This window comes from Octopus sinensis, linkage group LG19, assembly GCF_006345805.1.
Source record: "Octopus sinensis linkage group LG19, ASM634580v1, whole genome shotgun sequence".
Taxonomy (NCBI): domain Eukaryota; kingdom Metazoa; phylum Mollusca; class Cephalopoda; order Octopoda; family Octopodidae; genus Octopus; species Octopus sinensis.
This window is the reverse complement of record NC_043015.1, coordinates 29,101,714-29,129,145: the sequence shown is the minus strand read 5'-3', so window position 1 is coordinate 29,129,145 and position 27,432 is coordinate 29,101,714. Positions and strand designations below refer to the sequence as shown.

General features: G+C 36.9%; 1 protein-coding gene and 1 pseudogene across 1 annotated transcript in view; one reads left to right on the top strand and one right to left on the bottom strand.

Annotated features, from left to right (window-relative positions):
* Positions 1-2,545: 2,545 nt before the first annotated feature.
* Positions 2,546-27,432, bottom strand: part of LOC115222032 (VWFA and cache domain-containing protein 1) — a 32,342-nt gene continuing 7,455 nt past the window's right edge. The window contains exons 5-18 of the mRNA XM_036511190.1: positions 25,350-25,471; positions 22,752-22,855; positions 21,757-22,010; positions 21,290-21,434; positions 19,882-20,031; positions 18,669-18,737; positions 14,890-15,227; positions 12,460-12,615; positions 10,632-10,840; positions 9,561-9,765; positions 7,503-7,713; positions 7,018-7,156; positions 4,959-5,121; positions 2,546-4,224 (exon numbers count right to left, since the gene is read on the bottom strand). Of these exons, the coding sequence (XP_036367083.1) occupies positions 4,017-4,224; positions 4,959-5,121; positions 7,018-7,156; positions 7,503-7,713; positions 9,561-9,765; positions 10,632-10,840; positions 12,460-12,615; positions 14,890-15,227; positions 18,669-18,737; positions 19,882-20,031; positions 21,290-21,434; positions 21,757-22,010; positions 22,752-22,855; positions 25,350-25,471 (2,473 nt within the window). The 3' untranslated portion in view covers positions 2,546-4,016. The remainder of the gene's footprint in view (positions 4,225-4,958; positions 5,122-7,017; positions 7,157-7,502; positions 7,714-9,560; positions 9,766-10,631; positions 10,841-12,459; positions 12,616-14,889; positions 15,228-18,668; positions 18,738-19,881; positions 20,032-21,289; positions 21,435-21,756; positions 22,011-22,751; positions 22,856-25,349; positions 25,472-27,432) is intronic.
* Positions 17,285-17,396, top strand: LOC115222407 (annotated as a pseudogene).

Below are 27,432 nucleotides of genomic sequence, written 5' to 3'. Positions count from 1 at the left end.
TATCGATGAAACTTTTCTTGGGGGAAAAGGAAACATTTTTCTCAACAGCAATATTTTGAAAAGAAGCCATGAAGGAGTAAATTATTTAGTATTGAGAGATACCAAATAGATGAAGGCCTAGTTGTGGCCGTCCAAGAATTTGGACCTGGAGATCACCATTTCCAGCGACTTCGAGGGCCACCACCCAGTGGTGTCAGGTGTCAACGAAGAGCCCTCGACTACAACAAGACAACCAAAGTTTTTTTTTTTTTTCCAAAGTCTGGGGTCTCTTACTACACAGCCACACCAATATATCATAATCGTTTAACGTCTGTTTTCCATGCTAGCATGGGTTTGGCGATTTGACCGAGGACTGGTGAACCAGATGGCTGCACCAGGCTCCAATCTTGATCTGGCAGAGTTTCTACAGCTGGATGCCCTTCCTAATGCCAACCACTCCGAGAGTGTAGTGGGTGCTTTTACATGCCACTGGCACAAGGGCCAGTCAGGTGGTACTGGCAACGGCATGCTCAAATGGTGCTTTTCATGTGCCACCTGTACAGGGCTAAAAAATACTACAAGCTGTCGCTCCCATATGAATATGATTTGGTAGCATGTACCTTGCTTTTGGCAATTGTTTTAGGTGCCTATGTAATCAAAAGCAGACACAGGCAGCTTCTTGGCATTCCGATTCTTCATCTCCTGAATATCCAGGATGCCAGCGCCGCCTAGACTGGCTTCCATGCCGGTGGAACGTAAAAAGCACCATCCGAATCATGGCCGATGCCAGCGCTGCCTTGACTGGTTTCCGTGCCGGTGGCACATAAAATGCACCAATCCGATCGTGGCCGTTGCCAGCCTCGCCTGGCACCTGTGCAGGTGGCACGTAAAAAGCACCCACTACACTCTCGGAGTTGTTGGCATTAGGAAGGGCATCCAGCTGTAGAAACACGAAACACTGCCAGATCAGACTGGAGCCTGGTGCAGCCTTCTGGCTTCCCAGATCCCCCGGTCGAACTGTCCAGCCCATGCTAGCATGGAAAGTGGACGTTAAACGATGATGATGATGATGTGACTGTTGGAGTGTGAGAGAAATGCACCAGCACCTTGGCTCTCACCCACTTTCAGTGGAGTGGACTGGACAAGAGTGAAATGATGTCTTGCTCAAGAACACAACATACTACCTAGCCTAAGAATTGAACTCATAACTCTATGATCATGAGTTCAACATTTCTAATCTCTAGATCATGCATCTTTATAAGGTATAAACTTCACAACTCTACAATTTCTTTCACCTGAAAGCAAAAAAAAGGTTTCATATTTATGTAAAGAACAATTATTTATTTATTTACTTTTTTTCTTCATTCTGTGAAAACCTTTCCCCAATTTCCTCATAACAATCTCCTATTACATACATACACACATGCGTACATACGTAAAGGGTAAAGACCCCTTCGGTCATGAATGACCATGGGATTGCACCTAGAAAGTTACCCTCCTAGACACAAGTCCGGGCAAAGTTGTTTATGGAAGACCAGCAGTCGCCCATGCATACCAGCCTCCTCTCTCCACACCACCAGTGTTATCCAAGGGAAAGACAAAGGTCGATACAGCTTGGCACCAGTGATGTCGCAACCCATTTCTACAGCTGAGTGAACTGGAGCAACGTGAAATAAAGTGCCTTGCTCAAGAACACAACACGCAGCCCGGTCCGGGATTCGAGCTCACAACCTCACGATCGTAAGCTCGATGCTCTAACCACTGAGCCATGCGCCTTCACATACATACATACATGCATACATACACACATACATACGTACATATATATAATGAACCAACTGTTACTGTCTTAGATGCAGCACAGATTTTTGTCAGTGAACAGGTCACGGTCTTAAAGCGACGAAAATATTTTGACAAATTAAACTTAAATGTTGAAGTGAATCGACTGGCTTTTGTGTGTTTCTTAAATGGCTTACAAACACCTTCCACGCTGCAATTGTTTTCGTTTCAGCACACGATCTCAGATCAAATCACTTGCTATGCAAGTACATCTCCGTAATCTCCTATTAAAAAAAATTAAAAAATTAATTCAATTATTTTTCTTTTCAGTTCATATTAATTACACATCAAAACAAAGTCTTGAACCAAAAAAATATTCACTTTCAAAAGAAATAGTCTATTTTATTTCATAATAAAATGCACTTAGTCAAAATAGTGACTATTTGCTGAAAAAAAAAAGTTTTTCTTATCATTTAATAATCTGTTTTTTTTTTGGTTTTTTTTTTCAAAGTTGAACAGTATAACATTTGAAAAACTCGGGTAAGGGAGGAAAAAAAGTGAAAAGGAATATATATATATTTTTTAATATCTTTAATTACAATTTATTCTTAAGTAATAATGTTCTAGTAAAAAAAAAAACAACCAAAAACCAAGTAATCATTAAAAGTATAACTTGATATTTTTTCCATTTTTTTGTTTTTTGTGCATAATTCTGATGTCTTCCTGTGAATAACATCAATGTATCAAGGAAAGATTCCTTCCAAATATTTAGTCTTTTGTTTTGTTTTTGTTTTTTTTTTCTTTTTTGTAATCTGTGCTTCATAACTTAAAGGTTCTTAACCTCAACATAACTATTTCTCAAATGCCAGCCAGCTAGCAAGTTTGAATTATTAACAATAAACAGCTTTTTTTTTCTTTTTCGTTTTTGTTTTTTTACCCCCTTTTTTTTTTATAACACCGTTTCAAGATTTCAAATTAGTTGAGATTTTGACAAAAAAAAAAAAGACAATAAAATATCAATTGTTTTAAAAAAAAAAAAAGATGTCTATTGATAAATTAAATTAGTTTGATGAGTCGGTGAGTTGGTTGGTTGGTCAGGCATTGCGGTACGGTATATATTTTTCAAAGGATTTTTAGCCATTATTAAATATATTAAAACAATCCAACAAACTTTGTTCTGTATTGTAAAATATTGTTGCCCATTATTTGAAAGATTTGTGAAATATTAACTGTCTTTACACAAAAAATTTCCCAGTTTTTCTGGAACTATGTTTTTTAATTCATTTTTGAAAGGACAACAGTTGTTGTTGTCCAATAACAATAAATGGTATGGGAAAGGAAAAAATATTTTCAATAAAATTTTGAAAAAAAAAACAAAAAAACATTGTGCTTGTAAAAGATTGGTTTTTTTTGTATTTATAATTTTTTTGAACTTTCAATAAATCTTTTTCTTAAATTCCAAATTTAAAAAAAAAATTGTTTTTTTTTTCATTGTTTCTTAAAATCATTTATAACATTTTTCACTCCCACTTTTGTCTTTACTTTCTTCACTCTTTCTATTTTAGTTCATTCTCATTTATTCACATCTTTGCTTCGTTTTCTTCAATTATTTTTCCATATTCTTTAGCAGGTTGCTCTCAGCCATAATCTTCATCATACACACACACACACACACATTTACGTGATGTAACGGAAGAAATCAAAACAACACACATATACACACACATATACACAAGAGATAAAGAATTGATCAGCGAAAAAAAAAGGAGATGAAATTTTTGTGAAGATATTTTAGGGAAGGAAAGGAGACCAAGATATTTTGATTTCCATAGGTGGAAATTAGTTTTAGTGGAAAACAACCACAATAAGAGAAAATGTAATTTTATTTTTCGTAATGACAAAAATAACTTGTTTTTTTTTTTTCTGAGTTGTCTTTTCATGTAAAGACCTTATTTTTTTAAAAATTCTGATGATACTTCCAGCTTTTTAGTTTATTATTTTTTAAAATTTTCTGTACATTTTCTTTTGTTTTCTTTTTGTTCAGAGTGTAGAAATTAATTTGTGAGAGTGTCTTAAAGAAGAAGAAAAAAAAAAAAGGTTCTCAGTTGATTTCTTTATTTGGCTCTTTGGATCATTCCGTAACTTCCTGTCAGTTCTTTTAAATTTTTTTTTTTCCTAATGGTTTTCTTCCTCGTGAACAAAACTGTGCATAAATTCACTATTTTTTACTGGCAAACTTACACAACCCCAGTTAACAATCAGTGTAGAAAAAGGCACATCGCCATGGCAAGACCTGTTATAATTGTCCACCAACTAGGCTTGAAGCTCATGCCTGCTATATACGCACATGGCATTTTTATATTCTTTAGAGGTGGGCACTTGCCATCCTCTGCTAATGTGCTGCTAGATGTGTCTTCATGTGCACAAGTTCCATTAATAATTCGGTAAGCACCAGAGTTGACAATGCTACAAGTAAAAGAGAAAAAAAGGACACAAAGTAATTTGGTTTTTTTTTTAAAATTAACACATATACAGCAGTATGTGTATGTGTATGCGATGTGCATATGTGTACATGTATATGTGTATGTGTGTGTGTGTGTATGCAAATGAGATGAATATATCAGTGGGTGTATATTAAAGTGTGGTATATAATAGAGTGTAGTGTGTATTAAAATGGGGTGTATATTAAAGGAGAGGGTGTATATTGATGGAGGGATGTCTATTAAAGGAAGGCGGGTGTATGAAAAGGTAGGGTATATATTAAAGAAAGGGATGTATATTAAAGGAGGGGCTGTATATTAAAGAAGAGGGTGTATATTAAAGAAGGGGAGTATATTGTAGTGATGTATATTAAAGGCAGGAGTGTATATTAAAGGAAAGATTGTATATTAATGGAAGGGGGTGTATGTAAAGGTAGGGGTGTATATTAAAGAAAGAGATATATATTAAAGGAGGGGTGTATATTAAAGAAGAGGGTGTATATTAAAGGCAGGGTTGCATATTAAAGGCAGGGGTGTATATTAAAGAAGAGGGTGTATATTAAAGAAAGGGGTATATATTAAAGGAGGGGGTGTATATTAAAGTGTGGGGTGTATTAAAGTTGGATATAGATCAAATTAGAGTATATATATATGTATAGTAAATGTAGTGTATATTAAATGTAAAGTATAATAAAGGGTATTTATAAGGAGAAAACTTACCTCTGTGCAATTCGGCAATTAAAATTGTAGAAAAGTGTTTCTCGGTAATGTTTCCAGTTTTCAATTACCAGTAAATAAAGGTTTGTTTTTGGTAAGGCTTTGACATAATAAAATCCAGACATACACGGCCCAGATACATTACCTGTTATCATACCACTGGAACCTGTCAGAGAGAAGGTATTAGAACTCATTATTAGAAGAATGATAAATGGAATTGTGACAAGCGCTTATAGAGAGGTCTCAGTCTGGTAGGGTTTTTAGACAAAAAAACATAAGATGTGTAGGTAATACCGTAAATCCTCGAATATAGTCTGCCCTTGAGTATATTACGCAGGGGATTTTAGTGGGCTGTACCTCTGAAAAACCTAAACCTTGTAATACAATAATGGTGATGTTCTTATATGGGAATGTAAATATGTTTGCAAATTGTTTTTGTTACATGTTATTCTGTGTTGGTCTCAGTCTGCAAGGGTTTTTAGGCAAAAACATAAGATGTGTAGGTAATACTGTAAATCCTCGAATATAGTCAGCCCTTGAGTATATTACGCAGGGGATTTTTAGGGGACTGTACCTCTGAAAAACCTAAACCTTGTGTATAATAGGCGCCCCTTCTCTAACTTGAGTCATGCGTAATACAATAATGGTGATGTTCTTAACTGTTATATGGGAATGTAAATATGTTTGCAAATTGTTTTTGTTACATGTTATTCTGTGTTGGTCTCAGTCTGCAAGGGTTTTTAGGCAAAAACATAAGATGTGTAGTAATACTGTAAATCCTCGAATATAGTCTGCCCTTGAGTATATTACGCAGGGGATTTTTAGGGGGCCGTACCTCTGAAAAACCTAAACTTGAGTCATGCATAATACAATAATGGTGATGTTCTTAACTGTAAATAAGTTTGCAAATTGTTTTTGTTACATATTATTCTGTGTTCTGAATACTTTTATTTTGATAAATATTGCTTACTGCAAGTTATGGATGATTCTTTTATGACTTCATTGCTTTCAGGCTTAGCTTGAGATATTTTCACGTCCGACATCACAAAATGCATCTGAATAAACATTGCTGGACAGCAAATAGAGACTCGGACATTGCTTAGAAAATAATTTTCATTTTTAACCTCGTATATAGTACGCACTAGGGATTTTGACCTTTAAATTTTGGGGAAAAAATGCAGATTATACTCGAGGATTTACGGTAATCCTTTTTTAACTAAAGGTAAAAGGCCTGAAATTTTTTAAGGGAAGGGAGATAATCAATTACATCACCCCCCCTCCAGTACTCAACTGCTATTTGTTTTTATCGACCTCCAAAGGATGAAAGGCAAAGTCAACCCTGGCGGAATTTGAATTCGAAATGTAAAGACGAACGGAATGCTGCTTGGCATTTTGTCCATGGTTCTGCCAGCTTTCAGCCTTTATCGTAGGGTAATAATTACCAGTCAATGTAATCCTTCTGAAACTAAAACTGCCTGAGACTGTGCCCCCTGATATTATGAAATAAAAAACTTCCTACTTTAAACTTGGAACCGTGTGCTGACAAGAGAAACTTCTTAACCACACAGCCAATAGAAATTGTAGTGACGTCATTCTTCAGTGTGCGTGTGCGGCGCTGGAACCTTCTGGAAAGGCCTAAGGAAGTTCCCTAATGCACATACGCTAAAAACTGGGAACGAGAATTCTATGGCGTTCGTTGAAGAGAGAAGACGTGTTTAACGTGTTATCAGCCTATTCTCCTGTCCCAGACGCTTGGGATTTGACCAGCTCTGTTGCTGCTGGAGTTGTTGTGAGGTTCATCTTTACAAATGTTTAACTTCAGTCTTGCGGTACCTACACCAAGAGGCTACCAATTTACCAATGTGTCTTCTTTATGTAAATAACGAAATAAAGTGTCATATGTTTTAAGGTTGCTTTCTTGTTCCTGACTCCGGTAGTTTTTGGAAATAAAGAAGGAAATTGTGTTGCACCCAAACAGTGCAAAAGACCCAACCTATCACAGACGGTTCCTTTACAAAATAAACTCAATTTAGTTTTCTTATAAAGCATAGCTGTTACTTACCAAGTGCATCGTCGATAGCTTTAAAACCTACGACATCTTGAATACAGCCAAATTCACTGTGGAACTGTGGAATAGGGCCACGAGTTTTATAGTAATCATCTAATTCTTCTGGCTTTTTGGGGATTCCTTCAAGAGTGACCTGAGTAAATAAAAAGCAAAATAACAAATTAAAAGTTGGTTGTGTATATGTGTGTGTAGAGTTGATTTAGATGGATGATATCATGTAAATGTAATGTCACCTTTGTTGCATTAAAACTGAAAAATCGGCCATGTTCGGATGGTGCTTTTTACGTGCCACTGGCACAGAAGCCAGTCAAGGTGGCGCTGGCATCGGCCACGTTCGGATGGTATATATTCCAGGTGCGGAATATATACATCATGGAAACCAGGAAACCAGCATTATGAGCCTATATGGCTTGGGAAGGAATTTTACTTTTTTTTAGTTATGGACACAAAGATGAATGAAAATCATAAAGAAAATTTACCTTTGGCGCTTCTGGAGAAATTCGACACGACCCTTGGAAATCAATGTATTCTTTTCTTTTAAAGAAACTGTGTTTATAGATGAGGTCCTTCATTACCTCTCCTTCTTTTTTACCAAGGGTGACACGTTCATATTCACTTTCATCCAGGTTACTAGCCAAAATGAAATCTGGGTCCATTACTAGATATGCATTGGAATCAAAGAGGTAACACCTGGAAATAAACCAATATTATCAGTTTAGTAGAAAATATATATTAGTGACAGGGACAGTATTAATACTCAGAAGTGATATTTATCCTCCAATTTTAAGTATACTATGCAAGCATTTGCTGATGAATGATTGTATTTGCTTATTTGACTTAACTGTTGTTCGCCATGTCTCAGCTCCATACAATAACACTGCTTTTACGATTGTGTTAAAAATTCTTATTTTGTTCTTTATGGAAATTACACTAGCGCTCCATACTTTCTTTAACAGGTGAAAAGCGGTCCTTGCTTCATTTATTATTCTCGTCTTAATATCTTCGTTGGTGCTGCCTGAAAACGTTATCTTACTACCTCAATACGTAATTAGATGTCCCAAACACATAAGCAATATGGAGATATGGCAAAGAGCAAATCAAGTTTTGATTAGGGAGCAAATATTTAAGAAAAAGTGGAAGTGGATTGGTAGCACAATTAGAAAAGATACACCAAATATAGCGAAAAGTGCTTTAAAGTGGAAACCGGTCGGATATAGAAGGAGAGGTAGGCCTAAGAACTTGTGGCATAGATCAACACAAAGGGAACTAGAGAAAGGGGGACATTCATGGCAGAGTATAAGTACAGAAGCGAAAAATTATGTGACATGGAATTCAATTATAAGTGGCCTATACTCCACGTTGGAGGGTTAAAAGCAGAAAAAAAATATTTAGCCTCACATGGATGTTCTGTTCGAACAAACAGCACAAACAATACTGCAGTATAGCTTTCTCCCTGGTATCTACCGCAGTATAGTCTGTTCTAACAGAACATCTACATTTCAGTGGTGATGAATAGTTTAGTAAATATAATCTTTAAGGGCATGGGCTGGGATCTGTGTGGAAGACCTTAATACAAATGGAAAAAATAAAAAGGGTTGAGAACAGCAACAGCAGTGGGAATAATGAGGAGATGAACGAAGATCCATCAAAAGAGAACCAAAGGTTGCACAAATGAAAAGCTCAAAACAGGAATCAATGCCAAGGGGCAGGAGTTGTTTATGATTAGGGCAGCTGGCACTTCATATCCATCTATTTGGATTTGACACTCCTAACCATCAGCTGGACACAAAGGTCACTTTGGGCTTAATGCAGATTCTGTCTATGAGATGTCTTTTACTCTTTTACTTGTTTCAGTCATTTGACAGCGGCCATGCTGGAGCACCACCTATATAGTTTCTTTGGCGTATAGGTACCCTACCTGGATGGGACACCAGTCCATCGCAGGTGAGCTGCGAGATGCAGGCGGAAAGAGTGAGAGAAAGTTGTGGTGAAAGAGTCAGCAGAAGTTCGCCATCACCTTCTGCTGGAGCCACGTAGTTGTTTCGTTCATAAACACATACATCGCCTGGTCTGAGATTCGAACCCATGATCCCTCGACCGTAAGTCCGCTGCTCTAACCACTAGGCCATGTGCCACCACATTCACAGATACACTTTAACAAATACACAGATAAACACTTCTTATAATAAACAACACAGACATGGGAAAATAAGGAGGAAATTTTGAGATCCCACATCACTACCACTCACCACCACCACCACCATCACTACCACTCAATACCACCACCACCACCACCACCACCACCACCACCACCACCACCACCACCACCACCACCACCACCACCACCGCCACCACCGCCACCACCGCCACCACCACCACCAGCACCACCATCACCACCAACAACACCACTACCACCGCCACCACCACCACCAGCACCAGCACCACCACCAGCACCACCACTACCATAACAACCACCACCACCACCACATTTCTCACAACAAAGCCATACTATAATTTGAATGTCCCCCAACATTTACCTCGTTTGACATCCAGGTTCACCATCCGGACAAAGATATTTCTGACCACAAGATTTTCTTCGGTCACTTGCTTCCATCGTTTCCATACTTTTATTCTGGAAATCATCGTAGAGAATGTCCAAACCTGTTACTGCTTCAACACGTTCCGTTGCACAGCGCCGATACTGAGAATTTGGTCCTGGAGCCATACTCACGTAGCAGACTCCTGTGGAGTAGAAGAATGGATTTTGCAAATCGATTAATGACTGTTTAAGTAATTCTTTACACATCAAGGGGTGGGGGAGGGGAGGAAGATTAGGGGGATGGTGAGGAGAGGATGAGGAAGAGGTGAGGATGGGGATGAGAAAAAGGGAATGAGGAAAAGGGGACATGGAGGTGATGAGGAGATGAGGATGAAGAGGGGGTATGAGGAAGAGGGGATGAGGAAGAGGGGACAAGGAGGAGGGGATGAAGATGAGATGAGGAAGAGAGGATGAGGAGAACAGGATGAGGTATAGGTGAGGATGGGGATAAGGATGAGGTATAGGTGAGGATGGGGATAAGGATGAGGAGGACATGATGAAGAAGGGGTGAGGATGGGGAGGATGGGGATGAGGAGGACAGGATGAGGAGGGGGATGAGAAAAAGGGAATGAGGAAGAGGGGACAAGGAGGTGATGAGGTGATGAGGAGATAAGAGGATGAAGAGGGGGTATGAGGAAGAGAGGACAAGGAGGAGGGGATGAAGATGAGATGAGGAAAAGAGGATGAGGAGAACAGGATGAAGAAGAGGTGAGGATGGGGATGAGGAGACAAGGAGGTGATGAGGGGGATGAGGTGATGAGGTGAAGAGAGGATGAAGACGGGACAAAGAGGAGGGGATGAAGATGGGATGAGGAGGATGGCGATAAGGAGAAAATGAGATGTAAGGACCAGATCAAGATTGGAGCCTGGTGCAGCCATCTGGTTTGCCAGTCCTCAGTCAAATCGTCCAACCCATGGAAAGCATGGAAAGCAGACGTTAAACGATGATGATGATGATGATGATGACTCTTTCATTGCAAATGCATTCCAATTGTAGAATGGAACTTACTACTAAGACAGTCTTCATCAAAATTACATGTGCAACCTCCAGGTTTGGGACCCTTCATTTTGACGCATTCTTCTGTTGTTCTTGGCGTCATACCTTCAAACACAGCTTGGGAAATTGTGACAATTTTACCGACTCCTGCAGCGTCCATATATGGCGTGGAAATTGATGTCTTGTGAGGTGCGGAACTGGTACGTTTGTACCATGGACGTCTGGAAAGAAGGAAGGAAGCAATCATATAGTATTGATAACGTTTTTGTAATGATGAGGAAGATGACAATGATGCTGATGATGATAGTGATGATGATTGTGATGTTGATGGTGATAGTGTTGATAATAGTGGTGATGATGATGATGATGATGATGATGATGATAATGAGAATAATAAATTTGAACATCTTTATATATAAAAGAGAAGTTGTGTGTCTGTCTCCTACGATTTAGATTCCTAACTACTCCCACATTTTGCGGTGCAGTTTAACCAAACATAGTCATGATTCATATTGAGCCCTTCTGGGTATTAGCGCGTGTCTACGATGAGTCAACGATTTAAAAAAAAATTTACCATCATTTGTTTTCCATTTTTATTGCATTTTTTTGCTGTTTTTTGGCTATAACTCTCTAAAAATGCTTATATAGTTATTTTCCTTACAAACCCAAGCAACGCCGGGCAATACTGCTAGTTAGATATAAGACCTAAGTTAAAAAAGATTCCCAACAATTCAACTTCTCTGGTTCACTTTACGACACCCTCCCGCCCACCCAATAAGGACCACATTTTAGAGCTCCATGTGCTCCATTTTTCAGGAGCAAAAACCTTCGAATAGGTTTCATAAGATTTGGATTTTGGAATCTGGGCATAAAGATGAGTAGTATTTGATAAATATGTCGTGATTAGAAGTTTTATTAGGGTGTGTAAAGAAGGAAAGAAACCTCATTAAAATTCTTCAATTTTGATGAAATTCAAGTCATAGGTATTCCAGTTCATTAGAGACAATATAAAAGAAAAGTCTAATTCTTCAATTCCATGTGACACAGGCAAAGCTGGGTATCTCTGCTAGTATATATATATATATATATATATATATATATATATATATATAAGTTCAGTAAAATTTAGATTCAGTTGAATGTGGTACTTAAGTTTAAGGCACCAGAATTTTGTATGATATTATCCAAACTATCTCTTTTTCCTCTTTTTACTTGTTTCAGTCATTTTGACTGCGGCCATGCTGGAGCACTGCCTTTAATCGAGCAACTAGACCCTAGGACTTATTCTTTGTAAGCCCAGTACTTATTCTATTGGTCTCTTTTGCCGAACCGCTAAGTGACGGGGACATAAACACACCAGCATCGGTTGTCAAGCGATGTTGGTGGGAACAAACACAGACACACAAACATACACACACACATACATATATACGAGAGGCTTCTTTCAGTTTCCCGTCTACCAAATCCACTCACAAGGAATTGGTCGGCCCGAGGCTATAGCAAAAGACACTTGCCCAAGGTGCCACGCAGTGGGACTGAACCCGGAACCATGTGGTTGGTAAACAAGCTACTTACCACACAGCCACTCCTGCGCCTGGCTGATTTACTCAACTAAACCCTTCAAAAGAGGACCAGCATGGTTGCTGCCCAATGATTGAAATAAGTGAGTGTGTGTGTGTGTGCATGTGTGTGTGTGTGTGTGTGTGCATGTGTGTGTGTGTGTGTGATTAAAGAATCACCAAAACAATCCCTACATAAACCGCTGTATCTTCTACTGAAACACTTACTGAACTAAAATGTGTGTAAACCATCGAACATACTGCTCCCACATTTCACTTACTTGACAGGGTTATACATCCTGGTTGAACGATGGCCTGGGTAAGTACGGAAAACCCCACTCCGTAGACCAATATTCGTCCATTTTACTTGACTTAAAGATTCAAATGCACGGGTCTTCCAAATTTCTTCAATTGGTTCTGTAATCAGTACATCAGCTCTAAAATAAATAAAGAAAGGTGAAAAATAAATAGTCAATAGAGATATATGTATATGTGTGCATAAGTGCATGTGCTTGTGTGTGTGTGTGTGTGTATATATATATATATATATAATATTAATTAGAGACAAAACCACTATTATCACTTCATAGTTCAAAATTGCATAGAAGGTCTTGAAACCACCTGATGAATGTCCATAGAAGTGACAAGAAACGATCGTAGTGGATATCTTAATTTAATTTATATAAAATTTTTTATGTATTGGATTAAGTCTTTCTTTGTTTGATTTGCATAATAGTGGTTTTGTCTCTAATTAATATTATATTATATTTTACTATAAAATTGGATTCAATCCTAAATCTGATTTTTCCCTGTAAATTTGGATTTATTCCCTAATATTTATTATTATATATATATATATATATAGTGGAATATGTACTTACATATAAGAGAATAAGGTGTACGTACGCCACTATATATATACAAGATAAGAAAATGGAGAAACACATCTAAATCAAATATCAATTACCAGATAATACTCAATCACATACTTTATTAAACCACCACATAAGAGACTGTAGGGTTAGATATAAAAAGCAGAACAAATCAGTGTATATAAAGGAATGTACATAAAAAAGTGTACATAAAAGAGTAATGTTGTATAATAAGTAGAATATATATAAAAGAGAATATAAATATAAGTAAATATAAATATAAGTATAAGTATAATTCTACTTATTATACAACATCACTCTTTTATGTACACTTTTTTATGTACATTCCTTTATGTACACTGATTTGTTCTGCTTTTTTATGTTTAACCCTACAGTCTCTAATGTGGTGGTTTAATAAAGTATGTGATTGAGTATTATCTGGTAATTGATATTTGATTTAGATGTATTTCTCCATTTTCTTATCTTGTATTAGTAATTTGTGGTAAATCATTTTACCTTTGCCCATATAATACAGTAAATGAATTGATTGCATCGCAATCCTTAACATTTATGTATTAACTTTGTTGGGTACTTCACTAGCAGTATATTGGATATATGTTATCCCATGGAGGGTTGCATTTACAACCCCTATCTCAATTTGTATATATATATATATATATATAAATACAAAATGGGACAAGAACACAAAACATACAAATAGACAATACAAAAAACACGGACGGGTCATTCAAAGCCTTTAATCTTCAGTCAAGAACTGGATCATCCTTCCAATTTCGGCTGCGAGGATGATCCAGTTCTTGACTGAAGATTAGAGGCTTCGAATGACCCATCTGTGTTTTTTGTATCGTATATTTGTATGTTTTGTGTTCTTGTCCCATTTTGTATTTATATATATATATATATATAATATATATATATATATATATATATATATATGAATTTAAAATGAGGGTGAGAAATTAGATATTAATTTAATTAACATCAATTTCACACCAGTGGTCTAGCATATAAAAATCTGAAGGTTCAGTAAATTGTGTTATATATACATATGAGAAGGATGACCACTATGTGGACAACCCTTATGCTAGAAGCAGATCCGCTATGGTCTTACCAATAAGAAATGTTCTCAAGAAAAATTTGGCAAACACCAGAACGTAAGCGAGCAAGACAAAAGAAAAGCAACACTGAAGACATGCGGACAAATTGCATAAGTAAAATTACGTAATCTGTTAATAGTGAAACATGTATAGGCGCAGGAGTGGCTGTGTGGTAAGTAGCTTGCTAACCAACCACATGGTTCCGGGTTCAGTCCCACTGCGTGGCACCTTGGGCAAGTGTCTTCTGCTATAGCCTCGGGCCGACCAAAGCCTTGTGAGTGGATTTGGTAGACGGAAACTGAAAGAAGCCTGTCGTGTATATGTATATATATATATATATATATATATATATATATATATATATATATGTATGTGTGTGTATATGTTTGTGTGTCTGTGTTTGTCCCCCTAGCATTGCTTGACAACCGATGCTGGTGTGTTTACGTCCCCGTCACTTAGCAGTTCGGCAAAAGATAGACCGATAGAATAAGTACTGGGCTTACAAAGGAATAAGTCCCGGGGTCGATTTGCTCGACTAAAGGCAGTGCTCCAGCATGGCCGCAGTCAAATGACTGAAACAAGTAAAAGAGTAAAAAAAGTGTAAAAGAGTATGTATGTGAATAATCCATATTTTTGTTGCTTTTCTTTTGTCTTGCTTGCTTTTTATGTGGCACCAGCACCAGTGCTAACAGTGGCACCAGAGACAAAAAATGTTACTTACCGTACACCTTTTTCGAATTTCTGTTTCAAAGATTCACAGCCGAGGTCAGCATCATAGCTGTTTATCCATTTATGCGCATCAATTGTTTTCTGAGTCAAATTGTCATCATAGATATACTGCGTTGGATCACAATGTGCCATGGGAGGTAGGAAAATAGTGGAAAACTTGTATGAGATTCGAAGTCCAGGATATCTCGGAGCATTTTCGGTGACGTTTAAGTGTTCCCACACCCCAGGCAGTTGTTTGCGAGATAGGTCACTACGATATTCGATGAGTAAATTGTAATAGCTTTTACCGTATTTCGAGCGGTCACTTGGTTCCTGCGATCTTCTAAAAATCTGTTAAATGGAGAAAGATAGATAGAAGGCAAAAATGATAATCATTCCCGAAATATAAGGATTTGTTATAAGGGAGACTGAGAAGTGATCACAAGTTACAAAGAATTTTGTATCAGAAGAAACAGAAATGAAAAAAAAAAAAAGGAAGAAGACAAGATTATAAGTCTATTCTTCTTATTCTTATGAGCAACATCTTTTGCAATGCTTTAAGGGCATACAGTTCCTGATTGGAAGAAAAGTAATTTGACTTTGTGATAACAAAACCAAGAGATGAAAAAACTAGTAATAGTAAGTGTGTGTGTGTGTGCGTGTGTGTGTGTGTGTATGTCATGTCTGACCACTGTCTGAAGTCAGGACGCCATGATAGATCGTTAGCTCCTACACGCATTTTTTTCTCTCCTTGTTTTTTTTCTGTGTATCTTTCTGTCGAAGAGCATAGGCTCGAAACGTAAAAGACTTGTTCTCTTTCTATTCCTGAACGCTATACTAATACATTTGTTTGTTTGCATTCCACCTGCCTTCGTCTTTTGTTTATTTTTGTAAACCTTCCCGTTATATATATATATATATATATATAGTTAATCCAAACATGGAAACACTTAGAGAAAACACAACAACGCAAGGATGTGGAACAAGTATCGTATTATTGGACGCTCAGGAAAGAAGGAAAGAAGGAGGGTTTAACGTTTCGAGCGGAGCTCTTCGTCAGAAACATAGGAAAAGGAAAGATCCAAAGAAGGGAAGAACAGAGGGAAAAAAATCGCCAACGGTACACATGCGGTATATATATATATATATATATATATATATATATTATATATATATATATATGTGAAGGCACATGGCTCAGTGGTGAGACCGTCGAGCTTACGATCATGAGGTTATGAGTTCGAATCCCGGACCAGGCTGCGTGTTGTGTTCTTGAGCAAGACACTTTATTTCACGTTGCTCCAGTTCACTCAGCTGTAGAAATGAGTTGCGATGTCACAGGTGCCAAGCTGTATCAGCCCCTTTGCCTTTTCCTTGTATAACATTGGTGGCGTGGAGAAGGGAGACGGAACACATGGGCGACTGCTAGCCTTCCACAAACAATCTTGCCCTGACTTATGCCTCGGAGGGTAACTTTCTAGGTGCAATCCCATGGCCCATCATGTGTATATGTAAATGCATTATCCTGTTATCTGTTATAGGTGGAAACCAACCAAAAAGTACTGCACCCGGTGAGAGATAAATATCATTTAATAAATACAGTATTTAGATTTGACCTTCTACTAGTTACATGATGTGATAACAGAATGAGCTGACAAGCTTGTATATTGCGCTGTGTGTTTCCAAGCAATCTTTCAAACTCAAATATACAGTGTGGCTGTTTTTTTTGTTTGTTGTTTTTCTCGTTTTGCAGTAAATGACAAAGGACGCTGGTCTTAGAGAAAATACAAAAAAAAAGTTAGAAAAAAAAAAGAAAATAAGAGTTGCGTCCCTTTGCTCCATCTAAATCAGAATTAATACCTATTTCTTTATTACCCACAAGGGGCTAAACATAGAGGGGACAAACAAGGACAGACATAGGTATTAAGTCGATTATTTCGACCCCAGTGCGTAACTGGTACTTAATTTAAACTACCCCGAAAGGATGAAAGGCAAAGTCGACCTCGGCGGAATTTGAACTCAGAACGTAAACAGCAGACGAAATACGGCTACGCATTTCGCCCGGCGTGCTAACGTTTCTGCCAGCTCAACGCCTTTTATCAGAATTAATTATAGTTGATGTAAATCCAATGGGGAGACCAAAGTTTATGAGACTATATGCTTAATCTGAAGAGAGTGCCGTTTCTCAGTTCAATAAAGGAAATTTGTCTAAATTTATTATCATTAAACTGAGTTCAAATCTTCCCTGGTTGATTTTACCTTTCATCCTTTCGGGGTTGATAAAATAATTACCCGTTGAGCACTATAGTCGATGTAATTGACTTAACCCCTCCCCACAAAAAACTGCTGGCCTTGTGTCAAAATTTGAGACTATTATCATTATCATTAAGACAGAAAGTATTAGTCAACAAAACGGCCATATCACGTTGAAAGCACCGGTTCTCGTCCGATCACCGAAGTTAAGCAACATCGAGCCTACTTTGATGAGTGATCGCTTGGGAAACCTAGGTGCTGTAAGCATACCATTTTTAAATGGCGGTGCCCCAGTATGGCCGCAGCTCGTGAGCTGAAACTAGATAAAATAAAAAATAAAAAAATAAAAACACTATGTTAGGTGACACGAGTGGATCAAAGCTGGTTCTAAAGTGCTGCACAGCTGGACTGAATCCATTTTGCTTTTTTTATTAAATTACATATTTTTTGTATTACTTTTCCCTTGTAAGAAAAACAAGTATAGAATAGTCTTTATTTATTTCTTTTTTTTTCTCTGGAATAGCAATTATTTTTAGATAACCTAATCTGACTCTGGATCTTTTCGGTTTGAACGGCAGTTTTTAAAATAATTTCCACGTAACTAAACACTTTTAAACTTCGTATCCTGGTAGAATGAGTTTATAAAACATCTTTTTCTCTTGGTTTTATTGAGAAAATTCTATAATTTGTAAGATATTTAGGGTTTTTTTTCTTCAATTTCTGCAATTTCAACCAATCAATGACGTCCATTGAGGTAAAAAAAAACATTCTGTGCCGTATGAATATGTCTCTCATTTAAGAAACATATTGGGTTTATTTACATTTGTGAAGAACAAAAGATACCCTTCCTCCATCCCTAACCCTAAAACAGATTGAAATGCAATAGATCGATACTAGGGTCATAATTATGGGTGACAATTTCATATGACACCGCTAGCAAAAACTGCCGTTCAAACCGAAAAGATCCCTGACTCCCAACTACAATTGTTTAATAACAGCAAAGCAAATAGAGCAAGCAGAGTTATGTACCCTTGTTCAAAGACTATAACAGCTGCATTTGCGTGTGTGTACCGTAAATCCTCGAGGATAGTCCGCCCTTGAGTATAATACGCAGGGGATTTCTAGGGGGCGCTCTACCTCTGAAAAAACCTAAACCTTGTGTATAATACGCACCCCTTCTCTAACTCGAGTCAAGGAGGTCTATATAACGTCCTTGGTTTGTAAAACTGTATATGGCAACGTCCTTTATTTATTGGGAATTTCAATGGTTATATTTTCGTTGTTATCTCTGGAATTTTTAAAGGGTTTTTTTTGCAAACGGACAAAACCCTTTGTAACTTTCGTCCTGTGTTTTGTCCCTTTATGTTTTAATTAATTTCTGTCAGCCCTTGTGGCCAGTAAACGAATTTATTTATCATAAGTCTGTCCAAGCAGAGCTGACCTGAGACAAAAACAATAACCACAGCAAAAAAAAAAAAAAGAAGACGAAAGAGAAAATTGTCATCGTCTTGTAGACTTATCTATGGAATCCATACTTACCATGTCTGTATCTGCTAATATATATGCAAAGGAGTATTCTGATTCATTCAAAGCTCCATAGTAGTACGTCTGAAGAGGGAGAGAGAACACACGGAATAACATTTTCTGGTTATATCTTTGTTTCATTCACTTTATCAATATCATTATTATTGTTATTATAATTATTATTATTATTATTATTATTATTATTATTCTATGTTTGACTTTTGCTTTACATTTGCACAAGCTGGCTCCAAGTCTCACCCAGAGACCTCAAGAGACAACAGGTTGGAAGTTCATGTTGGTGTTATGCCTAGGGTGCCATATATTTGGTTTTTTACTTAGTGTTGTACTATTATCATTATTATTATTATCATTATTATTATTATTATTATTCTTATTCTATGTTTGACTTTTGCTTTACATTTGCACAAGCTGGCTCCAAGTCTCACACAGAGACCTCAAGAGACAACAAGTTGGAAGTTAATGTTGGTGTTATGCCTAGGGTGTCATATATTTGGTTTTGTACTTAGTGTTGTACAAGTGAACGACAAAAAAAAACCATACGAAAATTATGTTTGTTTTAAACCTTGAGATTATATAGAAAGTATTTTGCGTAGGTTATGAGCAGTTCCCATGAGCCCTATCTTTTGAATTTCTGCCATTTTGGGGTTTCCTGGTATCTGAGTTAGGTAGCAATCTTGCCTGGACTTGTGCCTGGGAGGGGAACATTGAGACCAATGTATTCTTGCACAAAGTGACTATCTCAGAGGAGATGATGTAAACATTTTTTCACGCTGAGAGTTGCTGAAGTATGGAACAGGCTGCCGGCATCAGTTGTTAGTTGTCGGAGCACTGCATCCTTCAAAACTTCCATGCTTCCTGAGATTCGCCAACACTACACCTGATTTCCTCCCCTCCATACACACACACAAGCATGTATCTGACTCATATACATTGTTCGCTTTCCAGACATTTGTACATTACTGCATATACTTTATATACACTTTTGACAAGTTGTGGTGCACCAGAGCACTGTATACAATAATTTCATTATTATTATTATTATTATAATATAAATAAGCTTTTTTTTATATTAAACATAACCAGCCTGGGAACTTTTTGATATCACCCTGTACATACACAAAGACACACATATAAAAATACAACTTAGAAACCAATAAGATACCTAAACATCCACACACACACACACACACTGTGACATTCCACTTACTCTTGCATCACCATGTTTGGATTCATTAATCCTGATCTGTCCTGTTAATCCAGCTTTCATTTCTTGTTCAATGATTCCAAATTCTGGCGGGTTTCCATCTTTGTCTCTTTCAAGTTGCGAGATAGGGATGAAAATAGGATCGTCTACCAACTACCAAATAGAAAAACAAAAGAAAGAAAATCACAGAACAGTGAAGTGAGATGCTAAGCAAATAGGAAAAAATACAGAATGGAAAGCTATGACCATGCAGACTTTTATTAGATTTGGCCATTCCACCTAGGTGTACTCTGCCATGTAGTAACACTGTCATCGACCAGCAGAAGCAATATCAAATTGACACACATCCCATTAACTTGCAGTATTACATATAATAGAAATATTAAAATTAAAATAACAATAAAATGTCAATGATTATGTAAATTGCAAAAATATTATAAAAACGTATATAATAGGAATATATATATATATATATATATAATATTAATTAGAGACAAAACCACTATTTTGCAAATCAAACAAAGAAAGACTTAATCCAATACATAAAAAAAAAAAAAATTTTAATATAAATTAAATAAAATTATATTCGCCACTACAATTGTTTCATGTCTCTTCTCAGGACATTCATCAGGTGGATTTCAGATCTATTCTATTTTAAGTTATGAAGTTATGACTTCATAACTTAAAATAGAATAGAAGATCTGAAATCCACCTGATGAATGTCCTGAGAAGAGACATGAAACAATTGTAGTGGCGAATATAATTTTATTTAATTTATATTAAAATTTTTTTTTTTTTTATGTATTGGATTAAGTCTTTCTTTGTTTGATTTGCAAAATAGTGGTTTTGTCTCTAATTAATATTATATTATATTTTACTATAAAATTGGATTCAATCCTAAATCTGATTTTCCCTGTAAATTTGGATTTATTCCCTAATATTTATTATTATTATTATATATATATATATTATATATATATATATATATATACAATTAAGATAGGGGTTGTGAGTGTAACCCTGTATTATTGTTTGATCTTGATGTTCATATGTAGTTGGTTAATAAATTATGTGAATGGGTATTATCTGGTAGTTGATTATTAATTAAGGTATGTTCCTCCATTTTCTTATTTTGTATATATATAGTTGGAATATACAAAAAACAAAAGGTGTGTAAACAACAAACAGGTGTATTAGTTTAATGCTCAGACACATGCTACCAGTAATTACTCAGGGTAGGCAGTTGGTGACCTTTATGCAGTAAAACACACGGGAAATAAGCAAACTAAAATATTTGAATACCAGTTAGGTATTAAAAACAATTGGTATTTTCTATTAAACCTTAAAAGACCAGAGCTAAGACCACAGGGTTTGTAAAATGACAGCAACAACAACAACCGGAATAACTTACATTTGTGCTTGGTTTTAATTTTGGATGGAAAATAGTTTCTCCTTGTTTATTGATGAGGAATGACTGAACCGTACCCCATTGGTTTTTCGTAAGGAAGTTTTCAATTTCATCTAAAGTAGCATCAACACCAATTACACCAATTGTCCTGCAAAAAAAAAACAAAAAAAAAAAAAAAAAAAAAACAAACAAACAAGTTTAGTAGATTAACAGAATTGGTAGAGCGTCAGACAAAATACTTCATGATAATTAGTTACGACTCTCCAGCCTTGCCCTTCAACCTTCAATGAAAGGGTCAATAAAATAAAGAACCAGCCAAGCACTGTGGTTGATTTTATTGACTATTTTTTCCAGCCGCAGATTTGGTGTTGTTGTTTGTTCCTTCTCGAGCCACGCCTGGCTCATAAGGGCCGGTTTCCCGGTTGCCTTCACACCTATATATGATATATATAAAATAAAACAGAACTTACTTGCCAGTGATATTGCTTATCACGGGTATTGCATGCGTCACCATGAGACCCAATCCAAGGGCATCAAGATATGGCGATGTCCAAAGTGCCAAATTGTTTTTTGCGTTTGATGAGAGGAATTCAAAGTAATTTGACATTTGTGAGATCAGATTTTCTCCAGTTTCTAGTTTTTTCAAGCTTCCATGATGGGCGCAGGCAAGCTTCCCTGGGAAAATTTCGGCATCTTCCTTTATAAGATAGCTAAAGATCCGTGCCTGAAAATTAAAAAACAAAAAAAAAAAATAATAATAAATACTACTACAACCACCATCATCATCATCAACAACAACAACGCATGGGTTGGAGAGATTTTCAGACCCCTTTTGGCGAATCACTAAGTTACGGGGATGTAAACACACCAACATCAGTTGTCAAGCGATAGTGGGGGGACAAACACACACAAACATATATATATATATATATATATATATACATATATATATATATATATATATACATATACATATATATATATATACATATATATATATATACATATATATATACATACATATATATATATATATACATAAACATATATAAAAAAGTTGAGTTGTGGATGTATATATATATATATATACACAAATATACAATGGGCTTCTTTCAGTTTCCATCTACCAAATCCACTCTCAAGGCTTTGCTCAGCCTGAACTATAGTAGAAGACACTTGTCCAAGGTGAAGTCAAAGCAAGGAGCCAGTAACATACACATGCAGGCGTGCACACACATATGATGCACATATGATGCACACACACATATGATGGGCTTCTTTCAGTTTCCATCTACCAAATCCACTCACAAGGCTTTGGTCAGCCTAGATTTATAGCAGAATACACTTAACCAAAGTGCTACACCATAGGACTGAACCTGAAACCACATGGTTGGGACGCAAGGCTTCTTACCACACAGCTAGGCTGTACGCGTATGTGATTATACATATAATTATTTATTCTTACCTGAGGTGCTAGATTCAAATTTTTTTCATTTGAGACATGCCAAACTTTAGTCCAGTTGTATCTACAGATTGGACCTGGTACATAACCACTGCGAGTATAATATCCTGCAAAATGAAATTTAATCATGTTTAATTACACTAATTACAACATTTTAACAAATCACTCCAAACAGATTATTACAAGAATATACTCTTTTACTTGTTTCAGTCATTTGACTGCGGCCATGCTGGAGCACCGCTTTTAATCGAGCAACTCAACCCTGGGACTTATTCTTTTTTGTAAGCCCAGTACTTATTCTATCAGTCTCTTTTTGCCGAACCGCTAAGTAACAGGGACATAAACACACCAGCATCGGTTGTCAAGCAATGCTAGGGGGACAAACACAGACACACAAATGCATATATATATATATGTATATATATGTATATATATATATATATATATATATACACATATACGACAGGCTTCTTTCAGTTTCTGTCTACCAAATCCACTCACAAGGCTTTGGTCAGCCCGAGGCTATAGTAGAAGACACTTGCCCAAGGTGCAGCGCAGTGGGACTGAACCCAGAACCATGTGGTTGTTAAACAAGCTACTTACCACACAGCCACTCCTGTTCCTATGAAAATATGAAAATAATTTTGAAATAACTCCTTTTCCTTAAACTATAATGATTATTATTGTTGTTGTTAAGGCAGTGAGTTGGGAGAATTGTTAGCAGGGCAAAATGTTTAGCAATACTCTTTTACTCTTTTACTTGTTTCAGTCATTTGACTGTGGCCATGCTGGAGCACCGCCTTTAGTCGAGCAAATCGATTCCAGGACTTATTCTTTGGAAGCCTAGTACTTATTCTATCGGTCACTTTTGCCAAACCACTAAGTTACTGAGACGTAAACACACCAACGCCGGTTGTCAATCGATGGTGGGGTGACAAACGCAGACACACAGACAGACTGAATTTGCCGAGGCAGATTTTTGCAGTCAGATGCCCTTCCTGTCGTCAATCCACACCTGTTTCCAAATATGGTAATATTACCCATGGCCAGATCTACTTTCCACAGAAGACTGCAAATGAACAAACTCGCTTGTATGATGGTAATACTCATGGTAAGGCGGTGAGCTGGCAGAATGGTTGGCACGCTGGGTGAAATGCTCAGCGGTATTTCGTCTGCCACTGCGTTCTGAGTTCAAAATTCTGCTGAGGTCGACTTTGCCTTTCATCCTTTCGGGGTTGATAAATTAAGTACCAGACACACACTGGGGTCGATATATCGACTTAATCCATTTGTCTGTCCTTGTTTGTCTGCTGTGTGTTTAGCTCCTCGTGGGTAATAAAGAAATAGGTATTTTGTCTGCCGCTACGTTCTGAGTTCAAATTCTGCCGAGGTCGACTTTGCCTTTCATCCTTTCGGGGTCGATTAAATAAGTACCAGTTACGCACTGGGGTCAATATAATCGACTTAATCTGTTTGTCTGTCCTCTCTGTGTTTAGCCCCTTGTGGGTAGTAAAGAAATAGGTAATACTCATTTGCAGCCATCACATGATGTCGCTACAAGAGTATACACAAACACACACATGCACGCATGCTTATTTTTAATCTCAGCTATAATTCTAAATTTCAGTTTTAATTCTAAGGCTTACTTAGCACATGGATTAGTGGTTAAGATGTGAGACTCATGGTCATAAAATTGTGGTTTCAATTCTTGGCTGGAGTGCTGTATTATGTTCTTGAGCAAAATACATCATTTCATATTACTCTGGTCCACTCTGCTGGCAAAAGTGTCCTATTATTAATCCTGCAACTGACCAGTGTCTTGCCCAGTCGGGGATATATATGCCATGAAGCTTGTCAGTTCCTGTTAAGCTGTCCAACCCATGTCAGTATGGAAAATGGGTGTTAAATGATGTTGGTGATGATGATTAGCCCTTTTATTACTGTATTTATTTTGAGATGCTCTGTGTTTCTTTCAATTACTTTAAATATAACAAAGAATTTAGTAAAATAACTTAGTTACCATTCAGCTAGTGTTAGGAACATAAATTGTGACTAAGGTTTGGTGGAAGATTTTAATTCAAAACTTATAAAAACAAGACATTTGTATTCAGAGCCAGAGCCAGTTTCAGCCGGGTTGGTAACGAAAGGGTTAAGTGTAGTTTTCTGGTTCTAAGCATTGCCACTTGGTCAGTTTTTGTCATTGTGATCATTTTGTCTGTGTTAGCTGTTTGGTTGTAAAGTTTAGGTCATGAAACAAGTGACTTCAGTTGTCATAATTTTGTTGGGAAGATTTGACTGCTATTTTTGTTTAACCCTTTCGTTACTGTATTTATTTTGAGATGATCTGTGTTTCTTTCAATTAATTTTAAATATAACAAAGAATTTAGTAAAATAACTTAGTTATCATTCAGCTTGTGTTAGGAACATAAATTGTGACTAAAGCTTGGTGGAAGATTTTAATTAAAAAATTATGAAAACAAGACATTTGTACTCAGAGCCAGAGGCAGTTTCAGCCGGGTTGGTAACGAAAGGGTTCAAGAATGCAAAAGAATTTGGAAGGAAGTTTTTAATAATGACTCAATGTCATCAATATTGTCTCACCTGGACCACATCGAATTTGTTCCCCATCGGTGTCTACACCATCCGTAGCAAATACTATTATAGATTGACAACCAGTCCGAGGATAACTATTTAATAAATCAAAACTCATCTGGAAACTTTTCCTGGAAAGAAACAGAACAGAAGAAATGAGAGAAACTCCTGAAGAAATAATCAAACGGTTGGTCATTTCCATTTATGTGTAGAGACAAAAATCATAGAATAAAAGTAAGTTCCATGTCAGACAAACACTATAGAATATATAAGTAAGGTTTGGGTGAAGCAAGTCCATAGACAGGATTTTTTCCACATATTTTGGTGATAAATGGTTGGAGTTAATATGCACTCTGACTTTGTGTAGAAGTCCAGAGGGAGGAAAACTGTAGGATGATGATAATAATAAAGTTGATGATGATGATGATAAAGTTGATAATGATGTTGATGATGATGATAATAAAGTTGATAATGATGTTGATTATGATGATAATAACGTTGATGATGATGATGATAATAAAGTTGATAATGAGGTTGATGATCTTGGTGGTGGTGGTGGTGGTGATGCTGATGATGATGGTGGTGGTGGTGACAGTAAAGTTGATGTTCATGGTTATGATGATGATGATGATGGCATTGAAGATGCCAATTACAACAAGGAAGGGGAGATGGAGGATCATGATAATAAAGCTGTAATGTCATTTCCTTTCTATTAGTAGAGCTGACCGTTATTACAAGAGATGACAGCAACTCTTCTAGAGTTCCTTCTTTCTTTCTTTCTCACCATGATATGTTTCTTTATTAGCCACACAGGGCTGCACACAGACAGGACAAAATTACAAGGTAGAGCTTTTCTTTTGGGGGTAAAAGAAGGGGGTTTGGTTTTCAATCAAAAGGGATCGTAATTAGAAAGAAAGAGGACAAAAAAAGGGGGGGATAAAATAAAATTTAAAAAAAAAAAGGGGAGGTGAGGAAAAAAAAGGGAAAAGAAAAAAATTTGATCGATAGGGATCGTTATCACAAACATCTGCTGATAGATGAGATTGATGCCGCTAAAAGCAGAACATGTCATTATAAAATCCTTCTACATAATAAATGTAACATTTACGGCATGAATAAATGAACGTTATCGACCGCACATACCTGGGTATGTGCTTTGCTTGTTTACGGGTAGGCTGCGGTCAAGCACAGTGACAACGACTCCTTCAAAGCATAGGATGTTGAAACACCTGAACACCATAGACAGGTGAGGCAATTCACCCCAAATCCCATGATGCTGATAAGCCACAGAAATGGTGAAACATTGATGTCCATCACTCCTGAATGGGGTTTGTCTAAGACTTTCAGGTGTTTTAACACCTATTTCATTACTACCCACAAGGGGCTAAACATAGAGGGGACAAACAAGGACAGACAAATGGATCAAGTCGATTACATCGACCCCAGTGCGTAACTGGTACTTAATTTATCGACCCCGAAAGGATGAAAGACAAAGTTGACCTCGGCGGAATTTGAACTCAGAACGTAACGGCAAACGAAATACCTATTTCTTTACTACCCACAAGGAGCTAAACACAGAAGGGGCAAACAAGGACAGACAAACGGATTAAGTCGATTACATCGACCCCAGTGCGTAACTGGTACTTATTTAATCGACCCCGAAAAGATGAAAGGCAAAGTCGACCTCGGCGGAATTTGAACTCAGAACGTAACAGCAGACGAAATACCTATTTCTTTACTACCCCCAAGGGGCTAAGAAGGGACAGAAGGGACAAACAAGGACAGACAAATGGATTAAGTCAATTACATCGAACCCCAGTGCGTAACTGGTACTTATTTAATCGACCCCAAAAGGATGAAAGGCAAAGTCGACCTCGGCGGAATTTGAACTCAGAACGTAACGGCAGACGAAATACGGCTACGCATTTTGCCCGGTGTGCTAACGTTTCTGCCAGCTTACCGCCTTTGAAGGAATCATCCTCGCTGCACACAAACAAACACAGACACATACACACCTCACCTACAACAAGTGGCTCATACATATCTTTGAAAGAGAGACAGCAACCAGAGACATAACAAATAATGAAAAGGA